The sequence below is a fragment of the Patiria miniata genome, unplaced genomic scaffold (assembly GCF_015706575.1).
Source record: "Patiria miniata isolate m_02_andy unplaced genomic scaffold, ASM1570657v1 HiC_scaffold_5, whole genome shotgun sequence".
In the NCBI taxonomy this organism is placed as follows: domain Eukaryota; kingdom Metazoa; phylum Echinodermata; class Asteroidea; order Valvatida; family Asterinidae; genus Patiria; species Patiria miniata.
The window spans coordinates 40411280-40429513 of NW_024037072.1; the positions used below are offsets into that span (position 1 = coordinate 40411280).

General features: G+C 40.7%; 1 protein-coding gene across 1 annotated transcript in view; it reads left to right on the forward strand.

Moving 5' to 3' along the window:
• The window catches only part of LOC119741440 (xanthine dehydrogenase/oxidase-like), a 45080-nt gene extending 28200 nt beyond the window's left edge, over positions 1-16880 (forward strand). Inside the window, exons 24-32 of the mRNA XM_038217189.1 lie at positions 177-322; positions 1112-1193; positions 2268-2492; positions 2680-2754; positions 5054-5106; positions 6452-6632; positions 7156-7344; positions 15370-15537; positions 16534-16880. Coding sequence (XP_038073117.1) covers positions 177-322; positions 1112-1193; positions 2268-2492; positions 2680-2754; positions 5054-5106; positions 6452-6632; positions 7156-7344; positions 15370-15537; positions 16534-16584 — 1170 coding nt within the window. The 3' untranslated portion in view covers positions 16585-16880. The remainder of the gene's footprint in view (positions 1-176; positions 323-1111; positions 1194-2267; positions 2493-2679; positions 2755-5053; positions 5107-6451; positions 6633-7155; positions 7345-15369; positions 15538-16533) is intronic.
• The last annotated feature ends 1354 nt before the right edge of the window (positions 16881-18234 follow it).

The following is an 18234-nucleotide window of genomic DNA, read 5'->3' on the forward strand; positions in this document are numbered from 1 at the left end:
TTCATTTATTATTTTGGCCCCATACGGGGGGGGGGGGGGGGGTTGCAACCCTCAACCCACCTCAAGATCCGAATCGACACACACATTACAGTCTTATTCAACTTGCAATATCTTCAATGTTTTTCTTAGTGATTGTAAAGGCCTACCTTGCTGCATGTTTGTCTCAATGAATTTAGATTCGAGAGCTGAACTTCTACAAAGAAGGGGATCGGACCTATTTTGGTACCGAACTTAAAAACTGTAACGTGGATCGATGCTGGACCGAATGCCTTAAGAAGAGTGATTTCGAGAGACGAAGACGAGATGTTGACCAGTTTAACAGGTATAATCAATAGGAAAAGGAATCATACAATTGTTTTTAGTTCAATTTTGTCAGTTTCTTGCAATCATTTCCATTTCTGTCTCAATATAGGTTATCGCCTTCTTAGCCCCGATTTCATATAGTTGCTGATAATAGCAGATAAATTGGAGTTATAGGATTTTATACTTTGCATGGTGCAATATCACTATCGTTTTGGTTTGCGGTAACACCATGTGGTAATAACTATTGCTCAGTAGGTATTTAGTTCTGATTTAATTCTGGTATTTAGTTCTGCCTATTAGCAACTAGCGCTAAATAGTTTTAGTTCTGATAAGAACAGTCCTGCTTTAATTTCTAAAAACCTGTTCTTATCAGAACTAAAACTACTTAGCGCTAGTTGATAATAAGCAGGACAAGTTCTTTTCATAACTAAATATCTAAACTGTATGTATTTGGGAAATTTATGTTGTAAGCAAAAAACAAAAAGGGTGGGAAACTATTTGCAAACAGTTTAGACCTACACATCACATGAGCAAGGGCAGATCCAGAACAAAATTTAAAAAGGGGGTACGCCCTGCTGGCCGTGGCAATTTTGAAAAGGTTGTGGTTTAATTACATGTACTAAAAACAAATGTCACTTGCCTTTGCATATGAGTTTCGGATGCTTACCTTATCTGTTTTGTTGAGCAAATATTTCGCGTCGTAGGCAAATTTCTGTGCTTTGCGATTGGCCCCTTGTAGATTTTTTTCTCCATGAATGTTTCACCTGGAAGCTGTTGATATTATAGATAATTTCATTGCATTTTTCAGCGAAAACCGTTGGAGAAAGCGAGGGATCGCTATCACGCCTACCAAATACGGCATCGCATTTCCACTCGTCATGCTGAATCAGGTAAAGTTGCATTCATGTTCAGACCCACTCGGTAAAAATGGAAGGGGCTTTAAAACTATGTGTTTTCATCATGTCGGGGTCGCCTGGGTAGTGACGACATCACGAGCCAGTCCCTGAGTCCTCTTCCTCCAGCTGTCTCGATCTACCATGCAGGTGCGCAGCTCCTCTGCAGATGTGAGATCAGTGTCCATCTTGAGCTGGTCCACAAAGGTCAGCCTTCTTCTCCCTCTTGAGGCAGTGCCCTGGGTGGGCTCCCACAGTATGGTTGGGTGGCCTCGGCAGCAAGCTCAGGGTGGCGGACGCAGTGGCCAGCGAAATTAAGACGACGCTGTCTGATCTTGTGAGTCACTCGCTGCATGCCGTTGTAGAGGTCATCATTCCTCATACGATCCTGCCACGATACGTGTTTTATTAGCGACGATGAAAAGTGCACAGAGAACTAAAAAGTTAACTGCCAGCTCGTTTCGTCCTTTTGAGATTGCCGTTGAGTCAGAAAGAACCAGACTCTAAAAAGAAGGTTTTTTTACGATCTTTCGGTAGCTGTGATGTGATTTCGTATTTGGTATCGTTCTTACAATCTTTTTCGTGATTACTAAATGTCTTTATGTGTTATCGTTTTTCTTTTGTTACATCCTGAGAACATATGAAAATGTACATAAAACAATTACATTTCCTCAAGTTTCCCTATGATGGGCCATTGTGATTTATATGATTTTTGTAAGTCATTCGGCGTCTTAAACCATTGGTTGAAAAGTAGCAAAATACTCACGCGCTTGCACATAGACTACTGAATTGTTACGCGTTCAATAATGACATTATACCAAGAAAAATGCCTTTTTACAGGTTACTGTCTGTCTTTCTGGAAAGCTAGCTATGTTAAAGTAAAATTGTGATGATAACCAGCAAGACTCCCAAGACCAGGGTAGGCGAGCAAAATTGATCTTTTATATCACGTATCACGAATTCCAGCCCAAAAAAGGCACAAAACCTGCAACCATTTTCGGCAGCCTAGCTGCACAGACGGTGACGATCAGCACAACACTCCCAACAACTTCAAATTGTCTAAATTGATAGGCTGGTGCTTTGGTTCATGTCTACACGGACGGCACGGTCCTCATCAGCCACGGGGGTACCGAGATGGGTCAGGGGTTGCACACCAAGATGATTCAGGTGGCGAGTAGGACGCTCCGAATCCCAGCAGACAAGATTCACATCAGCGAGACTAGTACCGCCACTGTACCGAACACCTCGCCCACCGCTGCCAGTACCGGCTCTGATCTGAATGGCATGGCTGTCAAGGTGGGTGTGCATACTTTTATACTTTTTGAAATTCAGGTTTTCAAAGAGTGTGACAACTTTAGGTCTCGACATGAACAATGGCTGATTTCCAACTGTGCACACAATGACATTACGAGCTCTAATAATATCCAGTTGGAGACGGATCAGATCAAGCTAAAAAAAAAGTATTAACTTCATTTGTTGACAGGACGCCTGTGAAACGATCTTGCATCGCTTGGAGCCTTTTATTCAAGACGACCCGAAAGGAACATGGGAGAGCTGGGTAACTTCAAGCTTATTCTTTTTTTTTTTTTACTCAGGCAATGAAACTGTTTCAATTTAATAACCAGGTGTAAATTACGTTTGATTCTATTGATAGGCTAGTTTATATGACTGTTCATTTAAATTCACCAGCTCTATCATTCAATTTCATCCACGAAAAACATTTACACGTTGTTAACAAAACCAATTTTGTCATTTAGCATTCAATCTTGAGGTTTGGTCACCCTCTTTAGTCACCGGGTCGAGAGTATTCGTCATTATCAAATGCGTCTAAGCTGTTAACGAATGGCAGCATTCAGAGATCGAATTCATCTTATATAAGTCAATTAAATGAATTTGATTTCTGAATAACAAGGTTTGGCATGGACGAGACGAAATGGAATACTCCCGGATGAAAACGTGTGCTCATACGCGCTCATTGTTTGAATTGGCTTGAGCTGAATTGGGAAGTGTGTGACAAAAGACAAAATTGAACATCGGAAGTGTACTAAATCAACGTTGATGGACGAATTTAGGTATTAGAAACGAACGAATATTAGAATAACTAGAGGTTGTAGGAACAACCCCACAGTGTTGGGCCATGGATTACCGCAAACTTTGCCACACACATCAACTCAAAATATGCATGTTTAAATCCATGTTTGACTTTTCAACATGCTACCAGAGGGCGCTCTAACATTTGATGACGTCACCTGATTTTGCACTTAAACCAAATATGAAGACCCTGCAATATTTTATCGATTGCCATGAAAAACAAAATCAAATCTGTAGCAGTTGATTTTATATTGATTTTCAAAAGATTAAATATGGAAATATTTATTTGCTTGTAATATGACACTTGATGACGTAATTGTAACGTCATCGCCAGAAACTACCAGAGCTATATTTACTCTGCTATATATAGCCACATCTTGATTATATCTCTCACGGTTGATTTTTTAGCAATTGCTTAAGGTTTAAAGGTCATATCTTTATAACTTCCGGTCTGATGACGTCATCCATTTTTTTCGCGCACAGGTCTTTTCTGCATTAAGTTTATCATGTATGATAGGTTTGAAGCGATTACCGCAAATTTCGCCACATATATCAAGTGATAATGCGTTTTCGACGTTTTTAAACTGCCGCTAGAGGGCGCTCTAACATTTGATGACGTCACCTGTATGTTTGTACAGTACAGCCTAGGCAGACACTCACATCGTTGAAAGCAAGTTCGCATCTTCTGCCAATTTCAAATAATAAGGCACTTCCGGTTTCGACCGGAAGGAAGGGTCACTTGATTTTGCACTTAATACCAAAAATGAAGACCCTGCAATATTGTATCGATTGCCATAAAGAACAGAATCAAATCTGCAGCAGTTGATTTTATATTGATTTTCAAAGATTAAATCTAGAAATCTTTGATTGCTTGTAATATGATACTTGATCACGTCATTGTGACGTCATTACCAGAAACCTCAAGAGCTATCTTTACTGTGCTGTATACAGCCAAATCTTGATTATATCTATCACGGTATATTTTCTAGAAATTTTTTAAGGTTTAAAGGTCTGTTTATTGTAACTTCCAGTCTGATGACGTAATCAATTTTTTTCGCGCACATGTATTGTCTGCATTATGGTCATCATGTACATTAATTTTGAAGCCATTACCGCAAACTTCGCCACAGACATCAAGTGAAAATGCGTTTTTGACGTTTTTTAACCTGCCGCTAGAGGGTGCTCCAACACATCATGGCATCACCCATTTTTTTTTTTTGAAAGGTCAATCTAGGCAGACACTTAAATCGTTAAAAGCAAGTTCATATCTTTTTCCACTTTTAAATTATTAGGCACTTCCGGTTTCGACAGGAAGGAAGGGTCACGTGATTTTACGCGCACAGGATAAAATGAAGATCATGTATTACCATGTCGATTCCCGCAAATTTCAGGTTCCGGTCTCTCACGGTTGATTTTATATGGAATTTCAAAGATTAAATTTATTAAACTTTCAAGCGACGTCACGTGACCCGTGATGACGTCATGATGACGTTATTGCAAAAAAACACATCTGCGGTGGATTGGGCATTCATGTATTGACAATGAAGTTCATATATGTTTCCCCCAGTTTTCCAAACAGTTCTGGAGAAGGATTTGCTTGGAATATGCTGAGAAGAACAAAAACAGTAAATTCTTACGAAACCAATATAGGCTCAAGGCCCAACACCTAATTAACGTACCGGGGAACCCTATATTATAATTTTTCAATAACAAATTGATAGGTCTTCTTTACTACCGTCACAACCTTTCTTGCATTCAACATACAGGTCATGGCAGCCTATGCTAACCGTGTTAGTCTGTCTTCAACTGGATTCTACAAGTAAGCTTCGTGGAGTTATTCATAAGATGGAAATTGCGTGAGGGTGATGTAAATCAACATTAGTTTTTGCCTCTCACCGACGTACAAACACTGTATACTCAGTGTGTTACCTCCCGAGTAAAAGTTGAAAAAAATCACTCTGGTGGGATTCGAACCCACGACCTCCTGCTTTATACAGGGTGTTTCACAAAAAAGGAAACCGAGTTTATTTTGTTGATTTCTCGGGTATGACTAATTATTTAGGAAAATGGTAACCACTATCTGTTACATAACAATGTCTTCTTTTTCTTGACACCACGAACTCCATTTTACCGTCACGGATGACTGAGCACCAAGTGATGTAACTGACATGCCAGAAATAGCCGTGTACCACATGCACCATAAGATCAATTGACAGTTTTCAGCATTTTGAAAATAACAAAATCCAGGACGTACATAATCAAAGTCATTTGTTCAATTGCAAAAACATATCAACGTTTATCACTGTCCCCGTTAACCCAACTGTCCTTCAACATTCCCCCCATTCCTTTCAACACAAATCTCTTCCCTGGTTCTCATTGCTGTGAACGCATTCCTGATAACGTCTCTTTCTCTGATGAGGCTGTCAATTGGTCTTAATGGTGCATGTGGTACAAGGCCATTTTGGGCATGTCAGTTACATCACTTGGTGCTCAGTCATCCGTGACGGTAAAATGGAGTTCGTAGTGTCAAGAAAAAGAAGACATGGTTATGTAACAGATGGTGGTTACCATTTTCCTAATTATTTAGTCATACCCGAGAAATCAACAAAATAAGCTCGGTTTCCTTTTTTTATGAAACACCCTGTAGTGCAGACGTTTTACCCGTTGCTACATGTATACGTCAAATTTGAACCATCTAACCGATCCCGTAGGCTCGATGGTCGAGTGGTAAGACGTCTGCACTAGAAAGCAAGAGGTCGTGGCTTCGAGTCCCACCCGAGTGATTTTTTTCGAACGTTTACTCGGGAGGTAACACAGTGTTATACGCCGGTGAAGGGCAAAGCCCAAGTTGTAGAATTATTTATTTTTTTGAAACCTTCGTATTTTTGAGCCCTTCACCAAAAATAATTAAAAAGCTTTTATCCGTGTGTAGTTATGGCATACATTGATTAGTTTTCAATTTTTCAATTTATGGGTGGCCCAACAAAAAAAATCTGGCGGATCTTTGTGTGCATCAGAGACGCTTGTGGTGCATAATGCATTGACTTATATTTCCATAGAAAGATAAACTTTGTAATAAGTGAAACATGAAAAATCAAATTCCTTGAAGCGCACGGGGAGAGCACTGAAATAAAGGATCTCACTTGTTTGCTTAATTATTCTAGAACCCCAGACCTGCATTTTAACTGGGAGACCAGTGAGGGCCAACCGTACAGGTATTTTGTGTGCGGGGTCGCAGTCTCTGAGGTCGAGGTTGACTGCTTGACTGGCGATCACCAGGTGCTACGGACGGATATTGTCATGGACGCCGGGGATAGTCTCAATCCAGCCGTCGACATAGGACAGGTAGAGTCTGCACAGTCTAGCTTCTTAACCATGCCATCTCCATGTTGTCAAATTAAATCAAATTTTAAATATCTCGATGTTTTCAAATTAAATCAAATCTTAAAACTCAAAAAATATTAACCACTGTTGCAATATAGGTTGCTACTTTGTTGAAGTCCCTACTATACCGTTCTGAAAGAAAAAATATAGTGTGAGAGTGTTTTTTCAACGTTTCTTGGGTATATACGTCCTATATACCCTACGCGTGTGATATGTCATCAGATGCATAACATGACCTCACTGAGGTCAATCTCGCATATGCAAAAGGGCTGTGCATACCCTCTATTATTGATGACGTCATCGGTAAGCCTCTTTCTAGTATTAGGCCAGTTCAACTGTACAAATCTTCAAATCAAAGATTTATATCAATTTGTAAGGTTTTTTTTTAATCCTGATTACGAAAAAGTATCTGATTTTTTTTTTTTTACCTATGTTCGTCTACTAAATTGTTTGTTCGTCCACCGACTATATGCATAATCTACAGATTGAAGGCGCCTTTATTCAAGGCTACGGCCTGTTCGTGATGGAGGATTACAGGATGACCCCTACAGGTCATCTGCTGACCAAAGGAGCTGGCTTCTACAAGATCCCTGGATTCGGTGACATTCCGGGAGAATTCAACATCAGTCTCCTGACCAGAGCACCCAACCCACGCGCCGTCTGCTCTTCAAAGGTGAGATCGCATTGCCTTTATGGTTTATTCTACAGGGTTGGTGTAAAACAAGACGTAAACCCACATGTGACAGCAATTTTCACCTACTTGTTGAGCATAATTCAAAAATTCAATTTAACGGTAATCAAATATTGATCTTTAAACGTAAGTGACAAAAAATAGATTGCAAATGTATATGCAATATACATGTCTCTGAGATATGGTTGTTTAAAGATTCGTGTGCCGAACCTGTTTGTCCACAGACGGCTTTATTCCGCCCTCTTGACTGAGCTGCGGAGCTTGAGGTGATGACACAAAAAAACACTACACTATACTAATACGTGGACAACAGTGATATGATTTTGACCTGTATTCAAATTAGCATCATAACACCATTCTTACTTGCGATTATTTCCATATTGTTTTCACTACGTATAGGCTTGAAGAGTTATACTTCAGTATACATCATTAAACAAAAGTTCAAATAAGTTAAGTACGTGGGTTAAAATTCCAGTCCAAAGTGGGTTTCCTTCCTTTTTTTAATTCCTTTAAACCAGATCTTTGAAATGGGATAAGTTAACATCCAATACATACAATCTTCGGGGATTTCAGGACGCAGTCCCCTTTAACATCTTGTTTAACCTATAACCAGTGGCGTAGCCAGGAATTTTTCAGTGGGGGGGGGGGGGGGGGGGCGCTGGGGGGCTGGAACTGCTCATAACGCTTCAAACTTTCTTAACGGATCGTCTTTCTGACTCCCTTTTACCTCGATCCTTGCTTGACTTCTGGATGACGTACAGGCTCCCCTTCTGAAAATACCAGTAGCTGACCCACGCCTATATTGCTGACAGAGTTCGTTTATATGCTAAAGATGATTCATGCACTGTTTCACTGTCTTGTAGACATCAAACAGTAGTAGTTAAGGGATTGTCATGCCAAACATCTTGACGATATAGTCTGACCATTAAAGTGTCATCGTCAGGAGTCTGTGTGCGAAGTTTCAATTAAATTCAATAAACATTTATTTCCACTCTGTGGAGGCATCATCTCAACAATACAAGACAGAACCAGATAAACAACACTTATTATACATCTCCGTACAAGAACACACTTCGCTTCTACGGTCCCAGTCTTTGAAATAGCATTGAACAGTCAATTAAATCCAAAACCTCCGTGGGCTCTTTTAAGAACTCTTTCAAAGAGTATCTCATTTTCCCAATATGTGGCATAGTTTGGTTGTTTTCCTTTGGTTTGTTCTCCAGTGTTGCCACCTCTCTTGCAGTTTTACGGGTTTATTTCCCCAGTCATTTTTCTTAATTTATTTCTGGTCAGATCATTTTGTCCTCTTGTTTATGATTGTCTTAGACTTAATTAATTAACTATTTGATTATTTAATGTCTTTGTTTTCTCTTCTAAATGCACTCCGCTACAAGCCTTGGCTTATTGTGCCTACACACTATTGTATTTTGCTTTCTGTTATGTTATTGTTTCAGTTCATTTGTGTTATTACTTGGGTAAAACAATGACCAAATAGTCTCATCATCATCGAAGAGTTGATACATGCATGTGCTGGTTATAATTAAGTCCCTATTTGCTCCATTTATAATATTTTTCTTTATAATGTTCACTCGGTTTTGGTACAAAAGGCAGCAAGGAAAAAGCAAAGTCTCGGTGTAAATCTGTCATCAACATCTGAATACATGATTCTTCGAATTCTTATTTAGTGATCATGTTTTTTTTATTGCTTTTTGTTTCATATATGCTTTCCTCCATTTGACGAATGACTATTTTCTCTGCTATACCTCATTTTTCTCTCGAGATAACAATTACCGTTGCAGCTTTTCTCAGTCCATTGTAACCAATAATCATTGGCACGTTTCCATTACACGAATGGCCTTCTAGGTTAGACCAATGGTCATGGTAGCTCATTAGCAGGGTAACTAGACATTGGCTGGAAGATATTTCGCCCAACCAACTATTATTTTTGTAACCTTGTCACCATGGTAACGTGTCCGATCAAATGGTTAGATTCAGCTTATCTTTTACATTTTTGCTGCGTGCAATTCGTTAGTGGTAGAAGGCATACATTGTTCACACAACAAGCGTTCATCGTCACAAGGCTGTGAAGTTGAGTTTATAACGCCCATGAAAATATTAGTTATCAGCATTTTACAGGTATTCTGCTCTTCATGCACTGTCTCTGTTATGTTACTTTTCAATTTTGCTGGCATCTTAGCTATCAGTCTTCGTCTCTACACTTGAAGTCATCGTTGAAATGGATACGGTAATATTATATTGGATCGTATTGATGGGCGTTAGTGTGAACGCTGTCTGTCCGGAGTGGAAGAGTTTTCAGAACTCCCGTTACTGTCTCCTTGAGACCCAAATGACTCGGGACGCCGCCTCACACCAGTGTATCAACTTGGGCGCCAGCTTAGCAGTTCCTCGCACACAAAGCGAGCAAGAATTCATTCTTACGATGGCCAAGGAAAGGCTTGACCCTACTGACGGTGTATGGCTGGGCTGTCGTAGGTCAGCGTGGCAGTCAGGCACAGGTGAGTGGGTAGACACCGATGGAACACTTGCGAGTACACAAACTGGCCGGACAGTTGGCCGAAAAACGGAGGCTGTGTACGTATGAACATGGTAAGAGGAAGCTGGCTCGACGTTGTGTGCACTGCCAGTAACTATGTCATGTGTGAAGTTTCGGCCCTAGCAGGCGCTACTGTATCAACTATCGACAAATTCCCGGCCCAGACTTCTGTCGACCCTGTGGATACTAAGTCAACTGTCAACCCATTCGTCGACAACGAGTTAGTGACAGCCGTCAACCCAGTCGATAATAAGTCTGCTGTCGACCCAGTCGATACCGAGTCTACTGTCAACCCAGTCGATACCGAGTCTACTGTCAGCCCAGTCGATACCGAGTCTACTGTCAACCCACTCCATACCGAGCCTAATGTCAACCCAGTCGATACCGAGTCTACTGTCAGCCCAGTCGATACCAAGTCTACTGTCAACCCACTCCATACCGAGTATACTGTCAACCCAGCCGACACCAGGTCTACTGTCAACCCAGTCGATACCAAGTCTACTGTCAACCCAGCCGACACCAAGTCTACTGTCAACCCAGTCGACACCGAGTATACTGTCAACCCAGTCGACACCGAGTATACTGTCAACCCAGTCGATACCGAGTCTACTGTCAACCCAGTCGATACCGAGTCTACTGTCAACCCAGTCGAAACCGAGCCTACTGTCAACCCAGTCGATACCAAGTCTACTGTCAACCCACTCCATACCGAGTCTACTGTCAACCCAGCCGACACCAGGTCTAGTGTCAACCCAGCCGACACCAAGTCTACTGTCAACCCAGTCGACACCGAGTATACTGTCAACCCAGTCGACACCGAGTATACTGTCAACCACGATACCGAGTCTACTGTCAACCCAGTCGATACCAAGTCTCCTGTCGACCCAGTCCATACCGAGTCTACTGTCAACCCACTCCATACCGAGTGTACTGTCGACCCAGTCGACACCGAGTCTACTATCAACCAAGTCAATACCGACACTGCTGTCAACCCAGTCGATACCGGCACTCCTGTCAACCCAGTCGATACCGAGTCTTATGTCGACCATGTCGACACCGAGTCAACTGCTAACCCAGTTGGCATCAATAAGTTGGCTTCCCCGTCGATGTTCTGCCTGAAGACCGACGCTGATGGCCGCCTCACATCCTATTGACTGACCGGTCACGTCATCAAGGAGTTCTCCACCACCAAGGGTGTCATCGCGTGTGGCTCGGCGTGCCGGGATGAGCCTCGATGCCGCTCCTTCAATCTGCGACGTGTCAGCCGCGGAGAGAAGATTTGCCAATTCAAGACATCACTCGAAAAGATGACGGCCGAAAGGACGAACTACAGGAAATTCTTGCTTTTATTTCGAAATCTAATTACATGTATTTCAATATCAGCAACCCGCTTCAGAAACCGAACGAAACACATTTTTAAGTGAAATATTAATTAATGTAATTTTAGGTCAATAAAATATAGGTGTTTCCTGGTCTTAGCACACTGTATATAATAACAATTTCAATTAATTTAAAAAAAAAAAATTTCTTAGAGTAATACTTAAAGTAAAGGTGTTTTAAGTAGGAAAGGGAGAGTCAGATAGCTAATTTGCTGCTGTTTGAATGACTATATCCTAAGTCTCAGCTGTTCGTTAACAAGATCATGACAAGATCGTCTTCTTACAAACTGTACGAGAAAAGAACGTGCAGTTATGTTAACAGCATCCCGCGTGCAGCCATGTTGGTGAACGTAAGATTAAAACTGTCTAATTTCTGGGGGTAACGCTCGTACGAAAGAAGGATGATTTGAATACTGAGGCTGCACTGATTTGCACAATGCACAATTTAGAAATATCGTAGAAATTGTGGGTTTCTCAACGTGTTTTACTGTAATTTCAGAACCCCGCACGCATGCACTTGCACTGACCAAAGAGCAAGGAACAGATTTTGCTATACGCACCAACTGTTCGTATTTGAGGACGGGAAATTGGAAAACATATATGAATTGCCATATTAAACGAAAACCGTGTAAATAAAGTATATCCAGTAGTTAAGTTGCTTGGCAATTATGAAGCTCATCATATATATATATATCGTAAATTGTAGGGAGAATACGATGGATTGTAGATAATCCAGACTTGTTTGGAAAGATCGCGTATTTCCAAAATTGTATAAAACTATGATAATTATCAAAAAAATGTTTAATAGTTTTTAGTGAAGTAAGGAAGTTACAGTTTTCAATAGGACTATTTACAGGTAATTATTGGGGTATGGATTATCAACTGGAGTATTCTCTTCATATGTATATAAACTCTGATGAATTATGCTGTTATGTCGAAATTTATGGAAATTCAAATGTAAATATCTGTATTGTGTATAAATAAGGCCAACAAAAAAACATGTTTAGCGTCCCCGCCCGCTTCCTTTTTGGAGGCCGCCTCCTTTTTAATTTTTTTTTTTTTGAAAAAAAAACAACAACCGAAAAAATGATAAATTTTAAACAGTAGGCCTACATCATTTTGGCCTCTTTGTCTGTTGCATCTAGCCCATATAAAGCTGGTATGTCATTTCCTGAGTTCAAGTGGCAGCCATTTTAAGAAAAAGCTGGCGGCCATCTTGAAAAATAGCCCGACCGGTCGCGCAATTTTTTTCCATACCACACGCTGTTAGTATAGATGGAATTATGCTGGAGGGCTCTTTATATGCAATAGTATAATGTTTAAAACTACCACGTCGATCGAATCACTGCTGTAGTGTCATGGATACTACATTGGATTACAAATCCGATGGTGCGAGTTCGATTCCCATTGGATGCTTTTTGTGGTTTGGAGGATTTTGTTTTTTTGCAAGAGGGGAAAATATAGTCCGAGAACCTGACTTGCAACTCAACGTACTTCGAAATACGCCCATATGCATGTGTACAGAAAAAGGCGTACGGAAAATATAGCGCCGGCCGGTCGTTTTGGACAATGGGTCGGGCGGCCATTTTGGAAAAAAAGGGCCGCCTCCTTCCTTTTTTTCAAAAAGGCAGGACGCTAAACATGTTTTTTTTTTGGCCTAAATCTCAGTGCCTAGAGGTCCATTATGTTTTTTGATAATTTCATAGTACAATGTAATGTTGTGAAGTAAAAATAGATTTTCGTGGAAAATTGGTGTCAATAATGTGGTCTCACTTCGAATTTTTACCTGATTCTTTTTACAGTATAAGTCAGAACTGCTTACAGTTCTGCTAGTAGTTTCATAGTAATGTTATGGTGTTAAAATAAATGTTATCTGGCTTACTGGACTGTTGGTGCTCTCTTAAATTACACACAATAACGCTTGCTCATACGATTAGGCGCGCAAATGTGTCTATTTGGTTTGAATGACGAACATTAAGTGACGAATTGTGTTTGGCCACAATTAGTACTCAGTTCTGAATATCGATCCCTTGCATTGAAAAAAACTAACCTAATTGAGTTGTGTTTGTGAAAAACCACCATCTGACTCAACTAAGAATTGTTGTCCTGAAAGAATTTGTTTTGATAGTGTTTTCTCTTTCGAGCTTCGGGAGAATTCTTGGATCATTCCATCATGAAATCATTAAATCATGATGTGAATTATAACCAGTTTTGCTGGTCCAGAGGGCGAGTCTATATCCTCTTTGCGACTCTCTCACTGACTGACTGACTGACTGACTCCCGGACTCCCCCCCCCCCCCCGCCCCGACTGATATGGCTGACTGACTCACTCTTTGTCACTTATGAGTGGGGCATGTGCTATCGTATGGTATTATCCCGCATATATGAATGGGCTGAATCATGCTGTTGTAGGCCGATGCATGAGAAGAAGCTTCCAGTGAATAGATCGGGGCGGAGTGACGTCATCTGATGAAAACATCTATTCATTTGCACACCAGTTTTCATCGGTTGCTATGTGATACCATTCAGCTGCTGAATGGTACATTGGCTTAGCTAGCACGCTCCCAGACCTATTTTCTTGAAACTCAATGGTTCTTGAGTCCGGAGTGCTGAATTTCAGCACTCCGGACTCAAGAACCATTGAGTTTCAAGAAAATAGGTCTGGGAGCGTGCTAGCTAAGCCAATGTAAAAAAAAAAAATGCTCGGATGTCCGCGCCCACCTATAGCCTGATCAATCGAATAGGATATGTGTGCTCTGGGACGAGCTTTATTATATAGCCTTGTCTGGTCCTGTTATAAGAAAGTGGGGTAAATAGTCTGACGTGAACTTGTAATTTAAGAACCTACAGACCATGTGACATTTTGTTTACAAAATTGGATGTTGTGGTCACGTGATGCCAACTCTCAGCAAACGAAGTCTGTCAATGTGGCCATCATGCCGGCGTTTATCTCCGGTTTCAGTGGCATGAAACGACTGAATATATTTGTATTCCGCCTGGATGGGATGCCAGTCCATCGCAGGTTACTCCCCAGCTAATGCCGGTACCCATTTATAGGCAGGTGGGGGTGAAGTGGCTTGCCCAAGGACATACATAATGACCAGCAGCTGGATTCGAACCCCTGACCCTCGGATCATGAGTCACGAACCCTAATCACTTGGACACACTCCCCCATAGGAATGGTGTAAAATTGATGACATAATACTGTTTAATGCGGGCCAAATAACATGCAAAATGTGCTTATGTTTGGGTTGTCCGACGGTTGCCTAACGGCATGAGAGTGCATTAATAAGCAATACCTTGCTCAATGCCGTAAATTTAAGTTTTGCACGGGAAACACGAGTGGGCCCCCTCTTGTCTCGCTCGCATCCCTTAGTTTGATTGGCGGCTCATATAGATTGCCGAATCCCCGCCACACCGGCGTCCACCTGACTCCCCCACCCCTACTCAACCTGTCAATCTCTTATTTATTTTTTTGTAAAATTCCCCTCATATTGGAACTCAGTCGCCTTATTAAGCTTTCAGTACTTTCCTTCCATATATCCTGGCCACAGTTGTAATCAAGTCATGTCACAATTATTAATGGGTGGTGTACAATGACAAAAAAGGAATCCTTTTGTCACACGGTTCATGCGAACAGCTAGCTGTCACTTGCCTTGAGACTGGACGACCTGTAAATGACTCGTGATCGGCTCGTGATCGACTCGTGATCGACTCGAGATCGACTCGTGATAGACTCGTGATCAACTCGTCATCGGCTCGTGATCGACTGGTGACCGACTTGTGACGGCGATTACAATTCTGCTTGCCACCTATAAATATGCATACCCGCCACAGGGGCGGATCCAGGTTGGGAGCAAGAGGGGTACGTGCTTTAGCTGCAAGGGGGGGGGGGTGTTAACAGGTATTTGCCGTGTTTTTCTGCATGAGTTTCCTATTTCTTTGCGACCCAAGAAGTGGCTTAGACACTGCCCTAACACCACCCCCATACATCCGCCACTGTGCTACACGTGTACACTATGCCTCTCTACACTAACATCTTTTACTAACACCCCTTCTACATTCATTTTGTAGGGTGTGGGAGAACCACCCTTGTACCTGGCATCTTCCATCTTCTTCGCCATCAAGGATGCCATCCAGTCAGCCAGAGACGATGCCGGCATCCCTAGAGCATTCCGTCTAGACAGCCCAGCCACGGCAGAGCGAATCCGCATGGCCTGTCAAGACCAGTTCACCAAACAGGTAAAAAGCCGCATTTCCATAAAGTTGTTTTCAGTCCATTTTGAGTCCGTTTCTCAATTTATATTTGGCCTATTCAGTTTATGGGCCCAACTAAACAACGAAAACAAACTAACTGAAATTACACCTCGAAAGTATATAGTCAAATGCTATTCTTAACAAAATACCCCTTTATTTTCCCTTAAACAAGGGAAAATTGTATAACCACATAAAACACTTGCTCATAGCAGACACAAGTTGCTGTCCAAAACGTACGGTGTGTGATTAATGTTGCGCACGTACTTTTGCGAAACAGTATTTTCGGCATAGAATAATTCAGCTTGTGAAATATAATCCACACCCGAAGTTTTCCCTAAAACATTCCTATTTTTTTTGGCAAGCATATCAAGGGTTTCAAGAAAGACCTGTATTCAATTCACGGAGCCCCATAAAGATGTATCTGCTTCAGAAATCAACTGAAACAAATCGGAATCAATACGGGCGATTCACAATAGTACGCCTCCAAGAGTTTGCAACACGTTGGCCAATTACAATGCATTGTGATTGGCCAACGCGTTGCAAACTCTTGGAGGCGCACTATTGTGAATCGCCCGTATTGAGCAAGTTCGGGCGAGTACCATTAGTCCACTAGTGGTTGATTCGTGACGTAACTTATGCCTGCGCGCTTTTATAGCAACGTGCGAAGGCCTCTCAGTCAACCGATGTTTAAAATGTCATCACGAATCTGTTTAGACCTTGGTCCTTATTGCGCTTTATGATAACCAGCCATGAAACCGTGCCTGTTCGTTTCCAAACAGTTCACTGGAGTAGTCCAACCATTTCCTTCGTTCGAGCGAAGTTAGTCGACTTACGGTTAACAATAATCCGGGCCCGAACTTCTTCAACATTTCGACTGGTAACCAGTGTTTTGCTTAACACATAATGTCTATGCTTAAGACTTGGAGACTTGGTGACATAAGTATGTTTAACCCCTATTCATTATTTTGTTGTGCCCAACAGATTGCGCAGGTTGAGGAAGGAACGTTCACGCCATTTTTTGTGCGTCCGTAGCCAGTATGGCTACATGATATTCCGTTCAACCAGGCATCCGTTATTAATGTGCATCATGCATATCTTTAAGGCTTTGTTTGTTAATAGACAGATGATCTTCGTTATCGGTAAATGTTACCTCATCACGAGTTAATGTCATCAGTTTTTCACGGATTATTTTTTACCACCCCAAAAACCTAAACGTACCCGATTCATCACCTTTTGGATCCTGCACAACGTTCGTAAGCTGTCTGGTAGAGAAATCCAAATACATGAAGCTTTGTTTGCTATATTTTAATTTCATTTACACTGCACGCCTCTCATATCAGTCAGTCTTTTATGATACAGCAAAGGCCGACAGAAGTCATCTCCTCGTGTGATTTTCGAAATTCACTGGGAAAAAAAACAAATTCTTGCGGATTTTGTGTGCATTTGAGTCGCAAAAGCAACCCCAACATTGAAGCCTTTTTTTCAGAGGGTTGCAGACGTTGGAAATAGAAAAACAAGTAGTTTTTTCCCTTAAAATAAAACATGTAAAGAGAAACTCATCAGGACAAAAAATATAATTTGTCGCAAATCACGGAGAAGGCAACTTATTAAGAAGTGAAAAAAAGGCAAAATTGCTCACATGCTACGGCCTTCAAAGCAACTTATGTAAAATAAAAAAAATAAAAAAATAAAAAAAGGAAAAGCAACAGAAACCCCTGGACAGAAAATAATGAAATGACAGAGGCAATTGCGATTCGGCCCGAGGCAAGGATTTTTCTCGAAATGGAAGAATAAAATCGTTTTTCTCCCTTTCTTTTATTGATATATTTTCTTCTTTAAGTACCAGAGGCTTTTCCCCATACATTAAACTATGAAGTAGTTAAGTTTTAATATTACGAACATGATATCGAATTCGTGTCTGCATCAGGCTTTTGTCAACAACCTAATACAGTCAAATCTCGACAAGTCAAACTCAGATAACTCAAACAAAAATCCATTGCCTTCAGTAGTATAACAATGATATACAACCCTGCTTAACTCAAAACTCTGCTGAAGTCAATTTTTAACCTGTTCCCTTGAGATTTGGCTTATCAGGATTTCACTGTACTTTGCTATACTTAAATTAAAGTAGGTGTAATGCTTTTCCAGATTTCGATTGCTTATAGTTAAAGATTTCACTGTATTAAACTATTACATAAAAGATGCTGGTCTAGCTACATTGAATTTGTATGCTCATGATGCAATGCTCTATCATTTTGAAAATGTTTCTGAATAAATGACAACAATCATTAAACTATTGGATGTTATACACTCATAATTTAGACTTGTATTAAATACGAATAAATCTTTCTTCATGAATTTTAGTTCATCCAGGTAAAGATAATGGAGTTGAATTAATGAAGTGTTTCGGAAATATTACATCCGAAGTCATTCCACTGACTGTATAGTTATAATTACAGTATACCATTAAAAAGATATAAGTTTTTTTGGGTTGTGATATCCACAAAATTTTGTCTCGTATACTCAAAAGATTCCAGTGTTATGCAACCAGAATTATCCCAGGTAATTAAATACAAATGAAATTTTATGTTGTGACTGTTAGCTCTTTAGACGTGTGACTTTTTGTTCCTATAGAAGTAAAAAGATTGAAGTTAAATTAATGACATGTTTAGGCAATAATTA